General features: G+C 38.9%; 1 protein-coding gene and 1 long non-coding RNA gene across 3 annotated transcripts in view; one reads left to right on the top strand and one right to left on the bottom strand.

Moving 5' to 3' along the window:
• LOC144055198 (uncharacterized) overlaps positions 1-24,136 on the bottom strand; it is an 84,455-nt gene that overhangs the window by 59,336 nt on the left and 983 nt on the right. Inside the window, exons 2-5 of one of the 2 annotated variants that reach the window (XR_013294787.1) lie at positions 23,314-23,352; positions 20,294-20,409; positions 20,028-20,206; positions 6,172-7,860 (exon numbers count right to left, since the gene is read on the bottom strand). This is a non-coding gene — a long non-coding RNA (uncharacterized LOC144055198). Of the gene's footprint in view, positions 1-6,171; positions 7,861-20,027; positions 20,207-20,293; positions 20,410-23,313; positions 23,353-24,136 lie in introns of those variants that run through there. The other variant, XR_013294786.1, reaches the window with a different exon arrangement.
• Positions 1,992-22,227, top strand: gna12a (guanine nucleotide binding protein (G protein) alpha 12a). Its single transcript, XM_077570980.1, has 6 exons — positions 1,992-2,661; positions 7,557-7,775; positions 17,879-17,929; positions 18,008-18,208; positions 18,550-18,756; positions 20,054-22,227. Exons 1-6 carry the CDS (start codon positions 2,344-2,346, stop codon positions 20,213-20,215), a joined length of 1,158 nt encoding a protein of 385 aa, XP_077427106.1. The 5' UTR covers positions 1,992-2,343; the 3' UTR covers positions 20,216-22,227.

Below are 24,136 nucleotides of genomic sequence, written 5' to 3'. Positions count from 1 at the left end.
TGCAAATGCGATTAATTATAAAAAAAAATAATAATTCAAGGTCTGCATCCCATGTATTTAGCAAAAACAAGCAATAAATGGATCTGTATAACAATAAACAATATCAGATTTATCTTCTATAAATATTTTGGTCTTTTAGGTTGGGTTTATGCTAAAAGAAAGGCAAATAAAACATTAATAAATTAGAAAGAAGATTTATCTACTTCAATTACAGTTGTTAACTCACTAAGCATTTGCAGTCGTCTAAGTGTCACTACGACAGCTCCACAAAAAGTTCTATCTATAAATAATGAAATTGAAAACCAATCTGTGGCTTTATCACGTCAACCGTTAATGTTTCACAATGATATGTGAACACTGCACTTGTTAACACTGAACTTATTCTTGCACTATGTAAATAAATGAATCAAATGTACATATACTGTATTAAAAAAAATAAAGCTGACTGAACTAAAGCACAAGGACTAATATTAATATTAAAGTTGTTTAGTTATAATAAAATTTTACATGAAATTAACATTTAGCCTACAGTAATATTAATTTTGTTTTTTGTTTATGTTTTTAGATTAGGCCTATAACTTCTGCTTCATTTTTTAGGAACACTTAGGCGTACTGCGCAACGCCTGGTACTTGAAGTGCTAAATACTTTTTTAGCAGGTGGTGTAAAAAGTTAAAAGTTAAAAAAAGGCCTCCTCCCTACTATCTCTTCGGAGCCTGTTGTACAAATGATTATTAATGCGTAAACATTGTTGGCACGCCGATGAAGTAATTAAGTATAAATATAAATAAGTAGCAAAGACTTTTGAGTTTGACAATGAAAAAGTTTGCACACAAAACCACATAGACCTTGACGGAGGACAAACCGCACATAAACATCAGAAGCATTTGGCCCACGCTCATAAAAACTACAGTAACCTTGTGTTTGCGAGACACTTTTACATTTAATTGGAGACTTTGTTGAGGTCCTCATTGGGGCACAATAGTAGCGAGGGTGTCTTTTTGTATTTATTTCATTCAAAAGCTCAATTTAAAAACTCAGGCCTTGTCACTATGACAAGGTCGTTTCATTGTGTTTTTATTCTGTAATGTTTTTGTGCATTTTGCCATGATATTGAGGAGGAAAGGCTGAGGTATAAATAATTAAAATAAAAAAAACGGTGATAGCTGATATTCATCAAGTCTCTCAAAAGATATGCCCTGAGCTGAATGAATATCAAAAGAAGTAAGTGTTATTGGTAAAATCTACATTTCCCTGAATGGTGCATTGGCAACATTAAATATGAATGCCTTTCGATACTATGCTTGTGTCCTTGTCAAAGATTTATAAACATCGTGTATTGTATTTCTTTCAAAAAGCATAGAAAAGACTCCACGAGACCTTTACATAACTTTAAAACATTTGCATGGAAAAAAAAAACACATTTGAAATTATGTCAGCGCAATAAAGCACAATTTAGCATTGAACCGTAATTTATTGTATGCCACTTGAAAGTTGAACCAGTTTCACTTTCACGCTTCAAGACTCAATAATATAGAAACTGTGCTTATGTCAAATTTGCCTTTGAAAGCATTTGTGCTTTTATGTTTTTCTAATTGTATATGGGAATTCACATAAAAAACAAAAGATGAATCAAAAATCTATCCATCCATAAATCCATCTAATCATTCTGTTCGTCTATCATCCAACATCTCTGTCAATCGTCCCTCCATCTATTCTGTCATTATGACTTGTCTGACAATCTTCCCCAAATTAATAAATAAAAAGCCAGACCCCCCCCCCCCCTCACACACACAACAAAAATATTTATTTTAACACAATAGGTGACTACACGGGTGCCGAGCCGCGAGTATCCGGAGGTCTACATTACAGCGCCCCACGGTGGAGAGCACCGGTAACGCTCTCCCGACCTCCGCCTGGGCCGTCCCACCACCGCCCCCTTTTCCCCCTCGAAGAGTCGCACCCTCCCGGCCGCTGCCCAAGTTCACCACCGCTGGCCGGCTTCTGTGCTGGGAAAGTTTGGAAGTGCTCTCGCCGTGTTGTTGGACGTTACGACGCTTTTGTCTTGTTTACCCGACTTGTAGTGGATTTTACTCAACATTTTGTAGAGATTCAAACTTTATTTTCAAACACGTTGGGATTTTGTTGACGTTTACATGGCGCGCTCCAACCAAGACTCATCCTGTCTACAGGTCCACGACAAGACGACAACGTCTCCCACTTGCTTTCAGTTTTGAATATATACAAAATCAAAAGGACGGTTTAAATTAAATGTAGGCCTAACGAGTGTGAGCGGTGGGGCTTATGATGAACATTTGCCCGCTGAGGGTCTGCTGAAGCAAACTATGTCGGGAGTGGTCCGCACCCTTAGCCGCTGTCTGCTGCCGGCTGAGGCGAGCCGAGACGCGGGCGGCAGCAAGGAGAGCAGCCGGGGAAGGGACGCCGCGCAGGAGCGGGAGGCTCGTCGGAGGAGCCGGGAGATCGACGCCATGCTGGCCCGGGAGAGGAGAGCCGTGAGGCGGCTGGTGAAGATCCTGCTGCTCGGGGCAGGAGAGAGCGGGAAGTCGACTTTTCTCAAGCAGATGCGCATTATTAACGGACAAGAGTTTGACAAGAAGGCACTTCTGGACTTCAGGGACACTATTTATGAAAATATACTGAAGGTAAGACACATAAATGCAATTTGAGGGGCAAACAAGTAACTGCAATTTTCAAGTCAATAAATATGTGGCAATCACATTAACAGCTATTTTGATTTACACAATGCACATGTTGGAACAAATTGGATTTCAGATTTTTTTTTTTTTTTTATGTAAAACAATCCTAAAATTAATGTAGGGAATTATCTCTAAAATTCTCATTAAGTTCATTAGAATAATTGTTTATCCTACTATTGACATCCTCCCACTATAGAGCGGTTTGTTGACACAGTGCATATTTTTATCCCCCGCATGTGTGTGCGTGTGCATCAGTGCATGTGTGTAAATGTCCCTTTGTTTGCTGCCATAGCCGGGCCTCCTTCACCAGCTAACAATACCAGACTATTCCTGAGGGATGAGAACATCCGCTCAGCCCACACTGGGATAAGAGGCTCCAGTTAGACCAATACAATGCCTCTTCAACTTGCCATCATTCTCCAGGACAATCCCCAAATCAGTAGAAATATACACCTGGCGAACATCTGAAATACTGTACATCCAATTGTGAAATACAATTGAAGTATCATCCATGTTTCCACTAAGCAGTTTTGATCTCTTCAGCACATGGGCTCCTTGGTTTTAGACTGAGGTACGTTTTCCTGCTCCAAAGACTCAAAAGTTATTTCAGCCTGTATCTATTTGAATTTTATGCCACTGTAATCTGAAGTTGAGCAAAAATCACGGTGGTTGAAAAATGGCCAATATAGTTTTTTTCGGAGTGGATTGTCATTTCTTATAAAAAAGTCGTGGGCCACATCGTAGTTAATGGCATCCCATGGAGGGCCGTTATGACTGAGCCCATAAATGTTTGATCACCATATCATATGTACACAAGAAACTAATAGATAACAAGTTTTGAAATCAGAAGCCAGTAATAATTGTTGAACTAGCTTTAAATTGATTTAAAAGGAGGGATTGATAACAAAAAACTGCTTGCAATTTAGTGTTGTTAAAAGTCATAGGTGGGCAACCGGAGACACGGAAGTGTCCGCCTTTGTTGAAAGTGAAGACAATTTGCAAGAAACACGACGCACATGATTTACCAAATAAAATTACGACCCGGGGCCGGATCTGGCCCCGAGCCTCGAGTTTGACAACTGTGTCTTAAAACTAGCTTTGCAACATACTGTATTAGGAGAACTACCTGACACATTTTCAGATCGGGGTTTACCGTTCGATGATGAGCACAACTCAACTGCATCGGTGGTCGGAACATGAGGGACTTAAATGTGATTTTGTATCTTTTGAAGACTCGTCATACAGTAGTTATGATGATCTGGCTAACCTTGGAATCAACTCTTTCACTTTCAGTTCTCCTCTTGTGGACATTGCCAGACAAAAGCTGCAGTTTCCTTTCCAACATACATCCAGCCTACATTTGACAGCTATTGTCAGAGACAGAATTAGTCAAACCTGCGTCTAGACAAACTCCATACTTGCTGTACATACCACAGATGGACGATTGATTGTGAACATTTCGCCGCAATGTTTGGACTTGTCCGGTCATTGAGTCTTGAAGCAGTTGCGCATAGTTTGCTGTCCAAAGAACAAAATGACATAAGATGCAAAGTTGAAGTACATCCACGCATTGGTACAACTCCTTCGAGCAGAATTATTCTGCTCCAAACCGTCTTTGCTGTGATGGACCATTTTCTAGCAAAGGCTAACATAAACAAGCAAAATGGTGGATTCAGTTTTACGATGTTTGGCAACCTGTGGTGTAAAACATTTTAGAGTACCATTAAAAAAAAAAAAAATCTTTATATATTTGACAAGAAGAAACCTGATGCCGAAGCAGATTTTTAGAATGTTATCTGGTCCTAAAGGGAGATTATGAGCCAGCGGAATACCTCTTTGCTGTCGGAGATAGAAAGCAGAGACCCATCCAAAGCAAATATGGGCCCCGTCTCCGCAAAGCAGGCAATTAAAACAAAAAAGAGACGCGTAGAAAAAAGAAAATAGCACAGTGAGGCCGAAAAGCTGCTTTTCCTCCTGCCATGTAAAACATCCAATAAACTAAGCAACATTTACACAAGCCAATTCTGTTCTGTGACTTGAGATTCCAAGGAACTGGAATCGGTTGCTTAGAATTTTGAGGTTTTGCCACCAGCAGCTTTCAAAACCTCAAAGCAAATAATTATAATTGACTTAACATGGCGAAGCAAAGCAAAAACATTGCAAAGACGACATGTGGCATATTTGCACGTTTCATTCCATGGTGAACAAGGGATGTGACTCAAATGCTTATTTATTTTATTTTGTATGTATTTGTCAGTGTTACTGGCTGCTGTGTGTCATACAACGTGTTAGACACAACTGTCTTTGTGGTAAACACCAGTTCAGCTGCGGGGCGTCTGTGTTTGTTTAGGGTTTTGTCCGTCTTGCACAAACTACTTAGTCACCGAGGTCACCAAGGGCCATCGCACTCAGATTGCCAACACATACACAAGAATTCCTACAAAGCACATCTCGGGAATACATCGGAAGTCGTTTCCAAATAGGTCTTTGTTTTTGCCCTCTGGTCATGTTTTAGGCTGATAAAACGCTATGATTCGTGAATAAGCAGAACAAATTGCCATTAGACTGTCACATAAGTCATTTTAAAGTGGCTTGTTTGCATATGAGTGACTAAACCTTAATTCAACTTACACTATGACCTTTTAAACACCCTCATATATTGAACATGCTGTATTTAAATTCACACTCAAGACCGCACAGTGGGGCGCATGTGGTGTCCTCTATTGGAATCCTGTTCATGGTTGTTTACACGCATTTCCAGCTAGATGTCTGTTAAAAGTGCACTGTACCACCAAAGCGCAACTACTGGTGTTGTTTTTTTACTATTTCACATTACAGGGATGTGATTTGACCAAAGTGAAATTATCTGAAAATTTAGCCGGGGGTCTGGGGGCCGCTGGTGGGGGGACAAGGGGGACGTAGCCCCCCGGATCCGGCTCATGGGTTTTCCGTGTTTTTAAGTACTTTCAATGCACTCACATGACAAAGAAATAGACAAAACAACAGCATAAATTTTCAATGTATATTGAACTATCCCATATAAAATGGCAGTTTTAGTCAACTCAAAATCAGTCACATTCAAAAACATTGGACTGCCTTTGCTTTTAAAAACTATCACTGAGAATATCATCATATCTAACTAATGTGATTACTAAGTTAACACATAAATAATGTTGAAGAGTTCAAATTTCATGAACAAATAATTGTATCATGACCAAATGAAAAGTAACTCATATTAGCGCATACCACAAATGTCTTTGTTATAGCAGAAGATGTTATCTGTCGGAGTCATGTGCATACACAATGAACTACTAAAAAAAAAAAAAAAAAAAAAAAAATCGGATTTTTTTTTTGGGGCGGGAGATAAAAAAAAGCGTAATTCCGCGAATTAGCGGAAAAATCACATCCCTGACATTAGCTTCACGGTTAGCATGGCTTCCCCGTTGTGTCCTGTTCTCTCTTCTTGTTTGGCGCGTCACATGCTTAGTTACTCTTTGCCCTCCTTTAGTGATAACGATACTTATCAGAAGTGTAGTTTATTCTCCACCATGGAGCTGAGGATTAATGGCTTAAGCAGGCGTGTCTACACTGTCTTTAGCAAGGCTGGCTTGCTAGCTGCTGTGGCCGCAAGTTAGCTTAGCGCCTAGCATTTTCCCAGTAGTTCCTGAGCAGCTGGCAAAGCAGGGAGGATGGTGAACGTGGACGCATCATTTTTCTAACCAGCTTGGAGCTGGTAAAAAATAATAATAATAATGATAAATGGTGATGGCAAGCGGCAGCGGAGAATATGGTTGAATGGAAAACACCGTGGTTACATGCTAATTAAATGTATGTACTAGCAGCTAGCAAAAAAGTAAACATTGTTTGATTATTATTGCACACAACTATCAACAGTAACTCGTTTTGGCTGGTTTACCAATATTATAAATAGACCAGTAAAGTAGGTGATTAAATGTCACTGTGGCAACAAGAGATACACTGTTTTGTTGATTACAAGGCAGTGTCAGCATGATAGCATCCAAATGATGTTCATTAAAGGTCGCCCGTTAACGATAAGATAACCACACCAAGGGTTTGTGTTGGGTTGTTTGATCCCAAGAGGAGACCTCCCACACACAAAAATAAAAACCCTCAGAAGGCTACATGAATGCATCAGTGTTTGGGTTACTCCAGCTTTCCAAGTAAAAGGTCCACTAAAGTAGAAGTGTTCCACTTTAGGCAGCACTTGCATAAGGACATTTCTACTCCAGTGGAGGCAAGTAGCAAAGTAGGCTAACAAATACTTTGTTACTGTCCTTAAGTCGATTTTTTTTTAGGTATCTGTACTTCTTGAGTTTGAGTTTGTGTAACAAACTCGAGTATTCCCCAAATTTAGCTAGCGCGGCTTATAGTCAGGTGTGCCTTATAGGCCAGAAATTACTGTATATGAAGTTGGTAGCCTTTGATAGCATAAAAGTAGAGCCAACGTGTAACGTAATTTTTTTTCTTCTTTTTCTGAGCATTTTTGTTGCGCCAAGTTATTAACATGGGTGTTGTATTTAATTGACAGTAAAAATTCATTCTTACTTTAGGATTTTTAGCATTTTTGCTTTTTACTTCAGTTTGTTCTTTTTTTATTTTCACTATAAAGGAGTTGAATCAGTACTTCTATTTTTTACTTTAAAAATTTTTTTGAACACATACTGTAATGATTAGGGGCAGATATAAGTTTTTCTTCTTTCTGTCCCCTTTCATTTCTTTTTCTTTTAAAGAATTACATTTTTTTTTTATTGAATTGAATCAATTAATTGATTAATCGTTGCACCTTTAGCCCTGATTGTGTCACTTCTGGGTCCCCGCAGGGCATGCGCGTGCTGGTGGACGCCCGGGACAAGCTTGGCATCAGCTGGCAGAGCTGCGAGAATGAAAAGCAAGGCATGCTGGTGATGTCGTGGGAGGGACGGACAGGCGCCGTGGGTGTCGAGCCCGGCGAGTTCCAGCTGTACGTGATGGCACTGAGCGCGCTGTGGGCCGACGCCAGCATCCAGCAGGCCTACGCCAGGCGCTCCGAGTTCCAGCTGGTGAGTAGTGCGACGGTCAGCTGTCTATGTGAGCAGCGCCGCCTGTCACTGCAGGGTGGCGGTCGTTTAGTATGGAGGACCAAAACTGCCAAAATTAAAAATAAAGAAATAAATGACAAAGTCAAAATAAAAACGGATATAAAGAATATAATTCAAAAATGTAATCCCCCAAAATACATATAAATGGAAATTAAAAACATATATATATCCCTAAATACAAAAATTAAAAACGAGATTCAAAAGATAAAAATAAAATAAATGTCGAAATAAACACACAATTAAATATATAAATATAATTAAATATCAATAAATAAATAAAAACGCTCTGCTCTCACATTTATTTCATGCTGCAGATGCTCTGTCAGGTCGAAATGTTATTCAAATGAGGAGGCGGTCCTAAGCGTGTCTTGGGTTGGGCTCTGCCGCTGCAAACTGCCTTTCAATGGTCGAGTGGGCGGGGTCAGCGAACAAGGAAGTCTCGCCAGCTCGCATGGAGAGCTCCGGCAATGGACGACTATCTTGTCCACTGTCATCACGACTTGTTGTCCAGCAACTCGAGTTGCAATTGGTGGTGACAGTGGACAAGATAGTCGTCCATTGCTGGAGCTCTCCATGCAAGCCGGCGACGGCTTGTTCGCCGACCCACTCACTCTCGGCAGTGTGCAACAGCGGAGCCCAACCCACGACACGCGTAGGACCGCCCCATCATTTGAATAACATTTTGACTATCACTTGACAGAGTGTATGCAGCATGAAATAATTAAATGTGAGAGCAGAGCGTTTTTATTTTATGATTGATATTTAATTCTATTTATACATTTAGTTTTGTATTTATTTCAACTTTTATTTTTATCTTTTGAATCTTGTTTTTTTTTTTTTTACTTGTTTTTTTTGGGGATATATATACATCTATTTTTTATTTCCCATAAAATTTATTTTTTTGTATTTAATTTTTGAATTATGTTTTTTATATCCATTTTTATTTTCACCTTTAGTCATTTATTTATTTAAAATTTTGGCAGTTTTGATCCTCCATAGTTTAGTTGTTGTCTAACACTATCATTCGTGTTGCAATAGTGCATCCGCAGGGAATGGGAACAGAGTCCTGCTGAGAGTCTTGGACACCCCCAACTATAATATTTATAATTGCGAATAAATATACCACTATGATTCCATAGCACTAATTAATCAACAATCAATTTAACGCCATCGGTCAAACTAATCCGAGAACGTCTGTAGATCGTACTTTGAGTCATGCTGGAACAGAAAAGGGTCTTCCCCAAACTCTCCCCCACAAAGTTGGAAGCATACAACAGTCCAAAAGGAGAGAATAGAGAGTCAGGGGTCTACTTAAGAGCGCTGACTGTTTTTTTTCCAGTCAGATAATCATTTCTCCAAAAGTCTCCCACCCTCTCATGTCTGAGGAGAAAGAAAAGGAGACTCCTAAAACTGCCATTTTATATTCTCTTGGAAAAAAAACCTGAGTTGTAGAAGAGCTGGAGAAGCACTTTGCTCAGCAAGTAAGCATGTCAATGCCAGCAAATCCTCTGTGATGGACCAGACAGATGCTTAATGGCAAGCAAAAGGTTGAGTTTCATGGAAGGATCACAGACTGTATTGTTCTCTCAGCTCCACCAGCCGCCCGTTTTAGCTGCTGCTGCACTTTTTATTTCCCTGCGAGTTGGTCTTTTTGTGACACGGAAGCAAAGCACTCGGCTGAAAAGCTCGACCTTCTACCTTCTTGCGCATTTATCAGTGACAACGCAATCTGGAGTCAGACAGTAAGTCACTTCCGTCTCGCCCTCGCACACCGTACGTGCGCGAGACGCCTGCCAACAGCTTTATGTCACGCTGCCTCGCCTTATCTGGAGGCCCAGGCTGATATGGTCAGTATGTTGCAGCTGCGCGGCCCTCGGTTTTATTATTATTATTATTTTAAGCAGCTAATTTAAAGTCCCTGTAAAGTGAAAATAAAATGTCATAAATTTGGCAGACCAAAGAGAATAGTGTTAAAAAGACTGACGCTAGCCCTGTAGCCCACTAGCTTGTTAGCCTGCGAACCGGCGTCAATATGGTTCCAATAAGTCACTGACTCACTCGGTTTTGTGTTGTGTGTGGGTCCTCATAGCGGACTAGTGAAAAGTAAAAGAGTTCAACGCTGTATCCCACCAATTGAATACTAAATCTAACCTTCAAAGTCTTAGCGCATGTGTTCAACAAACAAGCCGTAGCTGGCTAGCTAGCGAAGCTAAACACTGTCATTCCTCAGTGCGGAGTGTGGCTGGAGCCAAGCAAAGAGTAATCGACTGAACAGCAAATTGACAGTTACATTTTTAAGTGTCTACAGAGAAAATAATACAAATTTGAAACAGTTCTCAGAATTGATGAAAACTAATTTAATTTAAAGTCCCTGTAAAGTGAAAATAAAATGTCATAAATTTGGCAGACCAAAGAGAATAGTGTTAAAAAGACTGACGCTAGCCCTGTAGCCCACTAGCTTGTTAGCCTGCGAGCCGGCGTCAATATGGTTCCAATAAGTCACTGACTCACTCGGTTTTGTGTTGTGTGTGGGTCCTCATAGCGGACTAGTGAAAAGTAAAAGAGTTCAACGCTGTATCTCAACAATTGAATACTAAATCTAACCTTCAAAGTCTTAGCGCATGTGTTCAACAAACAAGCCGTAGCTGGCTAGCTAGCGAAGCTAAACACTGTCATTCCTCAGTGCGGAGTGTGGCTGGAGCCAAGCAAAGAGTAATCGACTGAACAGCAAATTGACAGTTACATTTTTAAGTGTCTACAGAGAAAATAATACAAATTTGAAACAGTTCTCAGAACTGATGAAAACTACACTACTATCATTTCCACCCAAACACAAATTAAGCTCTTGGATGGAACAATATGCGGGCAAGAAGCTGTTTGGCATTTTACAAAGTGACACTGCCAACTACTGGTCTGGCATGCAGCGCTGCAGTTCATTTCTGTGTGATCTGTGAAACTGCTGTGACAATTTTAGTGAAGAACTGAAGAATTATCTTTATATTTATATATTTAACCTATCACAATAGTGAGCAGAGCATAAACAGAGTGGCGTCTGAGGAACCGTGTAGGCAATCGGTTGTCATGCTCAAGGACAGTCCAGTCCGGGGGGGGGAGCTGGGGGAGGATGGTCCATTGCCGCATCCGCTCTAGATCTGTCTGTCTACAACTGCTGAAGCTGATGGGTTATTTTTTGCCCACAATCTTTTGCTGGCCAGTGACCTGTCCTTAGGGGTCATTTTAAAATAACAACAGCCTTTTTGGACGCTTGTTTATACAACAGTGGTGTTTTAGAGGCAGAGATCACAAAACGTTACTGTGGAAACACTGAAAAAAATGCTCAATTTAAAAAAATGAAGTCGTGTAGTGTTTCAAAGCTGGAACTGCTCGATTTTGGCCCCATTATTGTCATGTTTGTACTCCACTTTAGACATTTTAAAGACTGGAAAAACTTTGCCCGGATTAATGAAAACAATATCAATATTGCAGGATAATTATTGCTCAGGATAATCATTTGGAGACAATTTTGTTGATTTTGATCAGAATGCATGGAATCTGGCTCTCATTCAACCAATTATTAGTATGTGTATATCTTGCTAAATATTCATGCCAGGCCGGTAGTCGGCAATGTTCCTTCGAATTAGCATGTTCTACCACTCCCAATTTCCTTATCAACAAAATATTGAGAAAAAAAGCCAATAAAATGGATGTCTCATATCTGACACAAGATGGCCGAATACACTTTCTCACTAAACTGACAACTTTGTCCCTGCGAGAATCGTACGGATTTATAAACGTAATCTGATCCAAGATATGACCATGCATGTTTTTCGCCTGCTTTCAACTTTGCCATTTTTCTCCACTTCCTTACACAATGAATTCACAATGCTGTCTGCAACAGTTTTCTAAAGTCATAAAGAGTGTATGCCAAGGGTTAGATTCCCCCCCCCCCCCCTGCTCCTCTCCCGCAGAGGCTTTTTTCGGTCAGCTTTTCCCAGGCTCGGCTGGACCCGAGCCACAGTCAGACACCGCAGAGAGGGAGGGAAGACAGAGGGGAACTTAGGAAAGAAGGCAAGGGAGACGAAAGGGGGATGGGGAGAAGGGAGAAAAACAAACCCGGGCAGGCATTTTGTTTACTTGCAGGCCTCTCACCACACCCTGATAACACCCTGCGCTTGATATGGTGACCAAGCGCCAAGAGCTCCTTTGACTGACGCAAAGTCCTGTTGGGACTAAAAATATATGATGTTGTGTTTGGAGCGAGCGTTGTGTATGTGTGTGTGTGTCAGAGCCTTAAACAGATGTACAAAGGCTGCGTACACTCACACAAACACACACTACATAATGGTTTACTGCTGTGGTGTCACTGTATCCTGTCCCAGCACAGTTTTAAACAAACATGGGAAGACCGAATCAGTGGGAAAGTGGATGACGCAAAATTCAAGCTTTACAGAAGGCTTTGATGCAGCCTCCGACCCGCAGAGAACGGGTGAAGCAATAATAGTAATTACAAAAACAGCCAGCAGGTGGCAGCAGAGTATAAGAGATCAACCAGGGCCATGTTGCAAACAAGCTCATTTACCCACAGTTCTAAACAGATTTGTGAATCATGATGAAACTTATATTCTATATTCAGATAGAAATATACTTTTTTTTTTTCCTGATGAAAGAAGAGACTCTAATCTTTCTTTTGGTAGGTTCCTTGTTTTATAGCAATAGAACACAATATTCTGTGGGCCTTGCAAAATCAGTCAGAATCCAGTAAAACAGCTGGGAGCGAAGGGGGTTGCATCAGTGAAAATGGCTGGGAGTGAGTGAGTTAATCACTGCAGCTCAGACTCAACACGCCCTCCAACACGTCTATGCTAGCTTGACGTCATCAAAGTACACCAATCGCTGACATACTTACGGCTGTATAAATAGCTGAGTATGCCCAAACAACACAAATAAACACATTGAAAATCAACCACTGTCAATTTAAGCTAGAGCAAACGCAAAGGTTTTATTGCGGTTTTGTTATTTTGGAATCAGATGGATCAGCACTCGGACGAAATCCAGTCTTAGAGGCGAAGTTTCCCTAAAAAAAATGTTTGGCCAAATTCCGAAATGTACGTCGTCGGGGTTGTTTTACTGTGGTTTGCAATTTTGGTTAGCAACCATGGCGCGGAGCCTGCTGGTCTCACTCTAAAACTCCTTTTAAGTTTAACTACCGGTATGTCGTGTTCAAAGTTTTATTTTGTCATAATTGAATTCAAGTCTTTTTACGAAGTGGTTGAATCTTTAATTAAGATCTGTCGCTTGTAAAAGCCAAAATTACAGAGTCTCGCATCGTTTGACTTTTTCCAAGTTTATCACCTCTCTTAATCTAATCTATGATTCATGACAGGAATAAAGATTGCAGATAACCCTAAACCCATTCATTACAGTTAAAATGTAGGCTGCGTTTGGGTCGCAGAACTTGTTATTGCTGTTAGTGGTGGTATTTTTCTTGTCTATTTTCTTTGTAATATTTGATAGATATTTTACTACATTTCTTCTCATCTGTGGGGAAAGTTAAACAATAAATTCTTCCCACAGCTGATGGCATGTTCTTCTTTTGAACAACAACTGCTGAATCAACCGTTTATGTCCACTTTTGCAAACAATCCCCTATTCTTTTTTTCTTCTTCTTCTTTTTCCCCTGGAGAGCTCAGTATTGTTCATTCGGTAATTTTACCGATTTACCGTGATAACTTACATTGATGTTTCTGCATTTGGCAATTTCTTATTATATTATATTATTAGTATGGGATTTTTTTTTAATGGGCTTTAGGTGAACTGATGAATACACACACGCTCGCACGCACGCACGCACACACATACACATCCTCACCCACATACAAAAAAAAAGTATATATATATATATATATATATACATATATATATATATATATATATATATATATATATACATATATATACATATATATACATATATATATATATATATATATATATATATATATACATATATATACATATATATATATATATATATATATATATATATATACATATATATATGTATATATATACATATACGTATATATATATATATATATATATACATATACGTATATATATATATATATATATATATACATATACGTATATATATATATATATATATATATACATATACGTATATATATATATATGTATATATATACATATACGTATATATATATATATATATATATATACATATACGTATATATATATATATGTATATATGTATATATATATATATATATATATATATATATATATATGTATATATATATATATGTATATATATATATGTATATATATATATATATATATATATATATATATATATATATGTATATATGTATATATATATATATATATATGTATATATATATATATATATATATATATATATATATATATATATATATATGTATATATATATATATATGTATATATATATATATATATATATATATGTATATGTATTAAAAAAAAAAAAAAAACATTTATTAAATTTTTTTTAATTGATTTGTTGGATTTTTTAAAAAAAAAAAGGAGAGCAATGATGATGTCAAATCGAATGAACAATACTGAGCTCTCCTGTAAAAGAAAAAAAAAAAAAAGTAATTTTACCGATTTGACATGCCATCATCATTGCTCTCCCTTTTTTATTTTTATTTTATTTTTTATTTTTTTTACAATCCCCTATTCTTAATACGCTACTCATTGTAGCAATTATGCCCGTGGCTGGTACAGATCGTCTCTCCAGTTCTCAAGAATGATGGAGGGAAAAAAAGTGTGTGATTATTTCCAAGGGGTCATTTGTTGGCCATATTCAGCTGTGAGTTAATACATCATCTTTGGGGTTAAGCAGCTTGTTGGTCAAACAATAGTGGTGCACCCAGTCTATCACACACACACAGTCATGTAACTTTCAGAATGTGAGCCTACTGAGGTTTTTGCCGTCATAAAGCCACTAATCTGTATGCATACGTGCCATGGACACATTCCTCTCACTCTAGTCAACCACACACACACACACACACTGCACTCTATTTTCATTTTCATCTATAACCCTGCAGCAAATGCTATTAAAACTGTCATATTTCGCCTCATAAACTCAATTGAAAATGATATTTCGCTGTTAATGTCTCCACTACATGAATAATCAGGATGTGCAATTACTGCTGATGGAAGTCAAAGTGAGTGTGGAAGTGTGTGTCTGTCTGTGTTTGCATATCCCTTCATCTCCGGGAATTCCCCGTTCCGTCCCCCTCCCTCCCGCCCGTCCGCGTCCTGCTTAGCCAATGGGAGCTTTGCGGCTTTGTGTGCTTTCTACTAGTGTGACATTGCAGGTCAGCGGCGGGGTCACGGGATCCCGTCCCCCCCGGGTTGATGCTCGACATGTGCGGGCCGCTGACACTGATTCGTTTAAAACGCTTCGTTGCCACTTTAATGAATCGGTTCCTTCAGCGGGACAGGAAGTGGCAAAGTTTGCGAGATGAAAAAGAGCTATGATGTGTGTGCGCGACATCTAAAGTGACTTTGTATCTCAGTTCTGTTGGACTTACTCCCTCCCTCCCTCATGTCTCTCGTCACTGTTTTTGCACACGCACAGCTGTTTCCTGTAGCACATGTGTCTGCGTGACCTGACTTATGACTTACTTTTGCTTTGACTTGAGATACAAGCGTTGTATGGCGCCAGTCAACCCAACTCAACTCACTTCACAATAAGTAACACATATGGAAGAAAAAAAAAAAAGAGGCTTCCCCAAGCTGTTTTATGTCACTAACAATTGATGTTTATGTCAAATTAAACATAAAATAAAGAAAATTATATATTGTGCATTTAAAACAACACCACAATTCCTAAAAGAAAGGCCTGGCTAGCCTAATGCTAGCCGTTGACATGCTAATGGTTAGCATCAACCACTCACAATTGATGTTCATGTCAAATTAAACATAAAATAAAGAATATTATATATGTATTTAAAACAACCCCACAATTCCAGAAAGAAAAGCCTGGCTAGCCCAATACTAGCCATTGACATGCTAATGGTTGTTAGCATCAAGAACTACACGTTCTTCATCTTCTTCGAAAAAAGACCAATATCATTTTAGCTCATTGAGTCACAAAGTGTAGGGGCAGCAGAACAAATTGAATTAAAGCATTCAATCATAACGTACAAACTGGTTAGTTCTTTTACAGTCTATTTATGTTATTACTCTTCGGGTTTATAAAGTACAATATTACAAAGTTCTAGTTTCAATATTTAAAAACCTTATATGTGAAAGAGGAGGTGAAAAAAGTGCTTAAAGTCTGTTTCATTACGTTTGTTCTTTTTGCAGTTTCCGATCATAAATGACTTCAAATCTACATGATTCATGTTGACAAGTTCCATAAAATAGTTTTAATTAGTCGTACTTCTGCAGGGTATAAACACTGAGTAATGGCTTGAAAAGGTTATAAAATATTGTAATATTCATCCTTGCAGTGCCTGAAGAATGATAGCAAAAAGTCATTATAGGAAGGTCAAATCTACCGTCAAATCACATTGCTGAGAAGTTTTGAATGACTTCAATAGAGACTTCCTGCATATTATAATAATAATTATTATTATTATAAATGCATTAGATTTATTAGTATGATATGGAAAATGGTAAAATAAATGACTTTGAATAATACGGTCAATACTGCTCATTGTTCCCTTTGTTTGTGTTGCTGGAAAGTACACAAAATGCAATTACAACACAACATGGATTTAAATGGGTCAGCTAGTTCTGGCTTACAATTTATCTAATAGACTACTCCACTTATCTCAGCTCACGACAGTACACACACACGAGACGTTTTGCTGCGCGCTCCCGTTGACCTACAAGTTGTTTATTAATTGTAATAGATGCTTAAATCACAAGTTTCTTGTCTTCTACTGCATAAAAGCCGCACTGAGCTTGTATCAGTTTGTCAACATTCATGGCAAAATTGGTTTGAGATAACCACGTTAAAGCAGACACGTGGAAACCCTTTCTTCTAAGTGGGGCAACTTCAGTTGAGTTTGTAATGGTTGAACAAATGTTAATTAATGGGTCAAATGTTTTTTGTTTTCCTGGAATCACTGGGTTAGTCTCTATTCTTTCGATGAATTGATCCCATTTTTTGTTTGAAGCAGCCATTTCGGGTGAAATTTGTTCTAACTGGAACCAAGAAGCACAAACAAGTGGTTCTTTTTTTCTTGATTTTTAAACAGCAATTACCACCCCAAAAAAGTACTTAGCTCTCGAGTTGCCAATAAAGTAATTTAGTTGGCACAGAGGTTTTAGTCCCGAAAGTACTGTATAGTTAATATTATTGGAAGCCACTGTGAGATTATGCACAGCAAACACAGACCTCTGAGACAGTCACATAGCAGGTTCACTCTACACTCTAAAAACAGTTGGGTCAAAAAATAACCCAACTATGGGTCAAAAATGGGCCGATCCTCTACTTGGGTCATTTTGACCCAACTCACGTACACTCTAAAAACAGTTGGGTCAGAACTAACACAACTATGGTTAAAAAAATAGGCCGATCCTCTACTTGGGTCAATTTGACCCAACAATTAGTATAAAACAACCCAGAAAGTTGGGTCAAAAATAACCCAACTATGGGTAATTTTTGACCCATAGTTGGATTACTTTAACCCAACTGTTTTTAGAGTGTATATATCATCATCAGTCATTTAGGTCAACATTGAACCATTAAGAAATCATCAAGGACCTTCTGCAGTCAATTGGCTGCACAGAGAGAAAGGGGGGTGAATACTTTCACACACCCTACTTTTCAATTATTTGTAAAAAAAATAAATAAATAAATATTTTTAAAAAAATGTTTAAAGCATCATATACATTTGGTTCCACTTCACAACTGTGTCCCAAGCAATGGCGTCAAAGTTTGATTATCTCTTCGATGACTAGCCATGAAAAAGGGCTCATCGCTGCTTGTTTGTTATCAGAATTTCATGACTGACACATTTTACCCCCTCCCTTGTCTGCAGAGTGAGTCGGTCAAATACTTCTTGGATAACTTGGAGCGCATCGGTCAGCTGGTGAGTCACGCTGAACTGAAAGTCCGCCGTAAAAAGAAAAACTTTGTGTAATCCCAAATTTCCGTCTTTCCCTCTCAGAGCTACATCCCGAGCAAGCAGGACATTCTATTTGCCCGGAAGGCCACTAAAGGCATCGTCGAACACGACTTTGTCATCAAGAAGATCCCCTTCAAGATGGTGGACGTGGGCGGGCAGCGGTCACAGAGGCAGAAATGGTTCCAGTGCTTCGACGGCATCACCTCCATCCTCTTCATGGTGTCGTCGTCCGAGTACGACCAGGTAGCAGACGCTAAGATCACGTGACGTAACCCCCTTACGAGGCAGACAGTGCTGTCTTTATCCTGCCACGTGTCCTTTCCAAAAAACACAAAATGGACAAGAGACAAGGCTCTTCTTTGTTGTCGCCTTGAACAAACCCGACTGTTGCCTCAGCTCTTTTTTCATTGGTCATATGATGAAGACTGATTCCTTAATTGCTGCGCAGTCGACCTCCTATTAAATTGAAAATTCACGTAGCACTGACATCCATTGAAATAAATAAATAAGAAAGGAAAATGTTTCCAACCCCAAAAAAAATCGTCATTTGCTCTGTAGATTCAACGGGTGTGTGTTGATTCCAGGTTTTGATGGAGGACCGGCGCACCAACCGCCTGGTGGAGAGCATGAACATCTTTGAGACCATCATCAACAATAAGCTCTTCCTCAACGTCTCCATCATCCTCTTCCTCAACAAGACCGACCTGCTGGTGGACAAGATCCGGACCGTCGACATTCGCAAGTACTTCCCCGAGTTCAGGGGAGACCCGCGCAGGCTGGAGGACGTGCAGGTACCGAAACCCTCCCGATTGTTAAAGAGGAAATCGGCCTTAAATCATTCAAACGCAAAAAAACGTGCAAATGTTTTTTTATGCAAGAGCATACAGAAGGCTTTGATGCAGCTTCTGACATGAAGAGTTGGCTTAAAGCAATGGTGGTTATTACAATATACGGCCAGCAGGTGGCAACAGAGTATAAGAGATCAGCCAGGGCCATGTTGCAACAAGCTCTTTTTGACAGTGATTTCACCAGGAATGTGAATAATGATGAAACTTAGCTATATTCTAATGCTAATTGCTGCAAAAACGGAAACAGATACAAAAAAAAATTCTGATGAAAGAAAAGACACTAATCTTTCTTTTGTTAGGTGTCATGTTTTTATAGCAATAGAACACAATATTCTGTGCGCCTTGCAAAATCAGTCAAAATCCAGTAAAACAGCCGGGAGCGAAGGGAGTTGCTTCAGTGAAAATGGCTAGGAGTGAATGAGTTAAACATTTCTAGACAATAATGTTATACATGAGCTCACTAGTCTAAAACATGATATTCTGATTAATATTACATTCGTAGAAGATGAATTATGTAGCAAAATCCAACTGTTTTTATCCATCTCACGAGACGGCCATTTTGCCACTTGCTGTCGACTGAAGATGACATCACAGTTGCGCAGCAATGACCAATCACAGCTCATCTGTTTTCTGAAGCTGAGCTGTGATTGGTTGTTACCTGAGCAACTGTGATGTCATTTTCATTCAATAGCAAGTGGCAAAATGGCTGCCCTATGAGATGGATTTTGCTGCATTACTCATATTCCACTCTCACAATATTAACCAGAATTGTGTATTTAGACTATGCATAGAACATATTATTGTCAAGAAGATTTTTTTTGGGGGGTTGACTTCCACTTTAAATGTAGAGTTGTCCCCATCCAATCACGTGACAGGAAATCGGGGACGGTCATGTATTTTTATAATGAACACAAAAATATTGAACGGGCAATATTGGGTATTGAACACTTTAGATCACTGTAGAAATCAATTAATTGAACACATTATTATTATTATTGTCATTATTGGTTCAAGAAATTATTAACACCAAGTCTAACCCGCCTCCGCGCGGTTACGTTGCGCCGGTTTTACGCAAGTCACGAAAATAGAGCCACAGGCGTTTTGCATTTCGAGCATAATTAAACTGAGCAGTTAATATTCCATTTCCATAAAGTCTCCCTTTTTAAGTCCTGTCCTCTTATAACACATTCTAATCAAATCACACAAGCACTCACTTGTTACGATGTCTTGTTCCCCGCAGGCGTTCCTGGTGCAGTCGTTCAGCCGTAAAAGGCGAAACCGAGGCAAGCCGCTGTTCCACCACTTCACCACGGCGGTGGACACGGAAAACATCCGCTTTGTCTTTCACGCCGTCAAGGACACCATCTTGCAGGAGAACCTCAAGGACATCATGCTGCAGTAACACAAAGCATTCATGACACTTGAGCGAAGGTGGGGGTTAGAAAAGCCTGTGCCGGGACGAGGCTGTATTAACACTAACCTGTGGAGCAGTTTAGTGGACCCCGCCGAGTGGTTCGAGCACAACCCGTGGACCCAACCCACATGATATATCCCAACATGTACAGTATCAGTCCGTCGCATTCTTCCCTTTCTTGCCTATGGAAAATGAGACAAACAAAACAGGCGCTTAAAGTGTTTGCTTTTATGGACGTTTGAAAGACTAATGACAACACAGTCACTAAATCAAGTCCGGAGTCGGGGCTGGAGGGAGGCTGGGGGTGCGCATGACGCACCGTTTGGCCCACTGTGGTCATATGCTGCGTTATGTGACGCGCTTGCACAAGCGGCCTGTGAGTGAACTTCACATCGGTTTGTCTTCTCGCTTGTCTTTATGCGTTCGTGCATTCGTTTACACGATTGAGGCAAACCTGTGCGCTCTAGCTAGCAAGTTAGCAACGTAGCAGGTCAGGCGCAGACGTTATTTTTGTGTGCGTCGCCGAAGCCTTGAAAAAGACTCACTATCGCTCCTTTTCTGTCATCCTGTGAAGTATTAGCACCATTTGAAACATTTTTGGAGTGGGAGCTAACATAAAATGTTTTTTTTTTTTTTTTTTTATCTGCATTTTCCGAGCTGCGCATCGGGTCACTGACTACCACAATGTATCGCCGCCATGATTGTCGATGGAGATGTGGTTATATGGAGTACAACGCACACACTCACTACAAGAGCAGTAAGAGAGCGCTTGCTGATTTTCTTCCTTATCATAAGCTTGCTCACATTTGAAAAAAATCTGCGCTTTAGTGGAGAAGTGAGTCAACATTAACAAAAAGAATTTCATGTTTTGAGGATGAGCTTTTCCCCAATGGCCATGAATTCAATGTACAGTATGTCAATCGGATATCATTTCACAATGTATCAGTGCCATGTAATTCCTAAAGCAAGGCTGAGTCTACCCCGTGATTGCCATGGATGCCCAACTGCGGCAGTCAGTCGTTTCAATCCTTTTTCCATCATGAATGTGACCTTTAACCTGCACAACGTAACTGAAAAGACAGCAAGTCAAAAATAAACCACTGATATCACGTAGTAGTAAAAGTGTGCACACCCTATTGTAACTGGGATGTCGAAAATGGCCTTCATTTTTACTTTTACTTTTGAGGGGAAAAAAATCTTATTTAGTTGTACAGGTTATAGGTCACACTAATGGTGGGAAATGTTTTGTAATAATCTTGGTGGTATTTTTTTTTTTATCACAAAAGCTAACATTTGAACAGGGGTGTGTAGACTTTAGTTTTAAATCCATTGTATATACCTCCCGTATTTGATCCATACAAGTCCCAAAAATTCTAAGACAAATACAAAACATTGAACCCACAGATGTTCATAATACAAAATATATATATTTTTTTAAAGTTCATAATAAAAAAGTCATACATTTTGTATGGCCCCTGATGAGAAAAAGATCCACACACCCGCTGCTCCAAAAGGTTAATGAGCACTTCCACATGTTATAATAATACAGTGTTTCAACTGCTTAATTTATGTTCATTTTGAATTGAACCGATGGCCTTTTGTTCCAGCTCATTTCCTGTATATAGACGAGTGTAAAAGTGTCTGTCACTCTGTGTGTGTGTGTGTTGGGGCGGAAAAAGTATACCACTCTGTAACAGCAGCACTGTAAATGTACAACTAACCCACTTGGCACACCTTTTTTTTAAATTTTATTTTTTAATAATGTTGTAAATAGATGTTGTCACAGCACTGGACGTGTGCTAAGAGACGACAACAAGGACAAACTGTAGAGTGAGGGGAAAAAGAAAAAGGATGGAAAACAGGACAGAGGACAAGATGGAGGCTAGTAAAGACTTGGTGCCGCTCCCTCCTTTTGACCTTCTGCTTTTGTCTTTTTCTTTTCTCGGTGCCTTATTGGTGGCTCTGTGTTTTGTGGTGAAATACACTGCCGTTTGCTCAGAGGCTGTTTTACTCTTTATTTATTTGTTTGTGTGGCGAAGCGAGAGGGCGCCACCCTCAGCATTGTGGCAGCAAAGAAAGATTAGCATCAAGGGGAATGACTGCACAGTTTTCACAATGTTTGACTAAAGAAGTTCACGCCAATGTTTGGTTTATTTGGAAGTAGCAGAGACCTCCACCAAGGCTCAGTAACCCTACTTTGGCTCAACACCGAATTTTGCGCCGTCCAAAATACACAACTTCTGTATAGGCCTGAAATTTGTCGAAAAGATGCATCGTGCAATCACCAAATAAGAGAAAGCAAAATTAAAAGAAAAATGCATTGAAGAAGTCACACATTTTGAATAAAATAGGGATAAAAATGTGAATATTAAATATTTTTAAAGCATTATTTATTTTGAAGTATATGTAATGAAATATGTCAAACCTTAAAAAAAAAATGAAGTAAATTAGTATGCAATATTTATTTATTTGTAAATGTTAAACCTTTAAGAAAAACAAAAATACAAAAAAAAATATTATTTGATTCTATTATTAATCAAGTATTATGCCATATTCATATATATTTTTTAAATAAATGTCCATTCATTATTCCTTGATAAAGTAATAAATATAGCAAATATATAAATATTCACATCGGAAAAAAGTAAATAAAAATACAAGCATGGTCAGATTTTTTGTATAAAATATTAAAATAACCTTATTAAATGTTAAGTCATACCCAAATCTACAATGCTGACATTGAAAATAATGGACTTGAACAAAAAGAATGATAATGGTGTCATTCATTCTTGAACAAAAGTTGTTGATTTAAAAAAAACCTCAGATTTCCTGAAAAAAATCATATTTAGAAAAACATGGATTTTTTTTTTCCCCAAGTGAATTCAATATGTTTCCCTACATTACAGATAAAGGAAGCGGAATGGAAGAAACTGGAAAATGGAAGTCTCCACCTTTGAGTGTGTGTGGTTTGAGAGTGTAGCCCACAATCTCAGTTCGAGTTCATCCTAAATGTGTTGGGTTAGGGTTCCTTTCTTTCATATCAAACTTATCTAAACATACCTTCATGGAGCATACAAAGCACTTACCAAATCTGGTCACACACTGTCCGAAGCATAAACGTGTACCTGGAAGAAAAAAAAAAAAGTGTGTTAAATGACCCACTGAGATCTTGTGTGGACTTACTCAATTTCTAAATTAAATGCAAAAATAAAGAGGGAAGAAAAGGCATATATTCAAGATTAATACTAATCTAGGAGAATAACACTTTACAACATATTGTACTTTTAGTTGCTATCTTAATGCTAACACTAATTAGCCTTTATGTTGTTGTGTTTTTACCTTTTCAGCAACAGATTGAACGCTACAGTGTGGCAACATGAAGTCAGGCAATATAACAATGCACTGTTGTATATTATTTATCCTCTGCATAGAACAGCTATTATTAATGCAGTTAGGCCCTAGCTGAGAGAGGATTTGACACCTCAATTAACAATATATCTGTCCGTCTTATGCTGCACCAAGGTGAGTGGCAACACAATGGCTATTCAATGACAAAGTGTAAAAAAAACGCTTTCATTATTTTTGCAGCAGCTCAAAAAAAGCACAAATCGCATCGACTCTTATAGGAGGAAGCAATATGATGGCAGACTGGAATCGTGTCTGCTGGAAAGAAGGAGAAACTGTGATGAAGAAGAAGAGATGGGAGGGGGTTGGGGGTACAAAGGGCGGAAGACAAGTAAAAGTACCAGGAGGGGGGTTGTTTGGGAGGGAGTCAAGTTTCCTCTCTGAAGCCCACTTCCTGTCCTGTTGCTCAAATGGAGTAAGATCCACTTTCCTCACACACACACACACACACAACACACAAAAGTAACCTCCTGCAGTGTGCAAAAGGAGGAGAGCGCACAAATA

The sequence above is a fragment of the Vanacampus margaritifer genome, chromosome 7, assembly GCF_051991255.1.
Source record: "Vanacampus margaritifer isolate UIUO_Vmar chromosome 7, RoL_Vmar_1.0, whole genome shotgun sequence".
In the NCBI taxonomy this organism is placed as follows: domain Eukaryota; kingdom Metazoa; phylum Chordata; class Actinopteri; order Syngnathiformes; family Syngnathidae; genus Vanacampus; species Vanacampus margaritifer.
The sequence above is the reverse complement of the archived record's forward strand: the minus strand, read 5'-3'. Positions and strand labels throughout refer to the sequence as shown.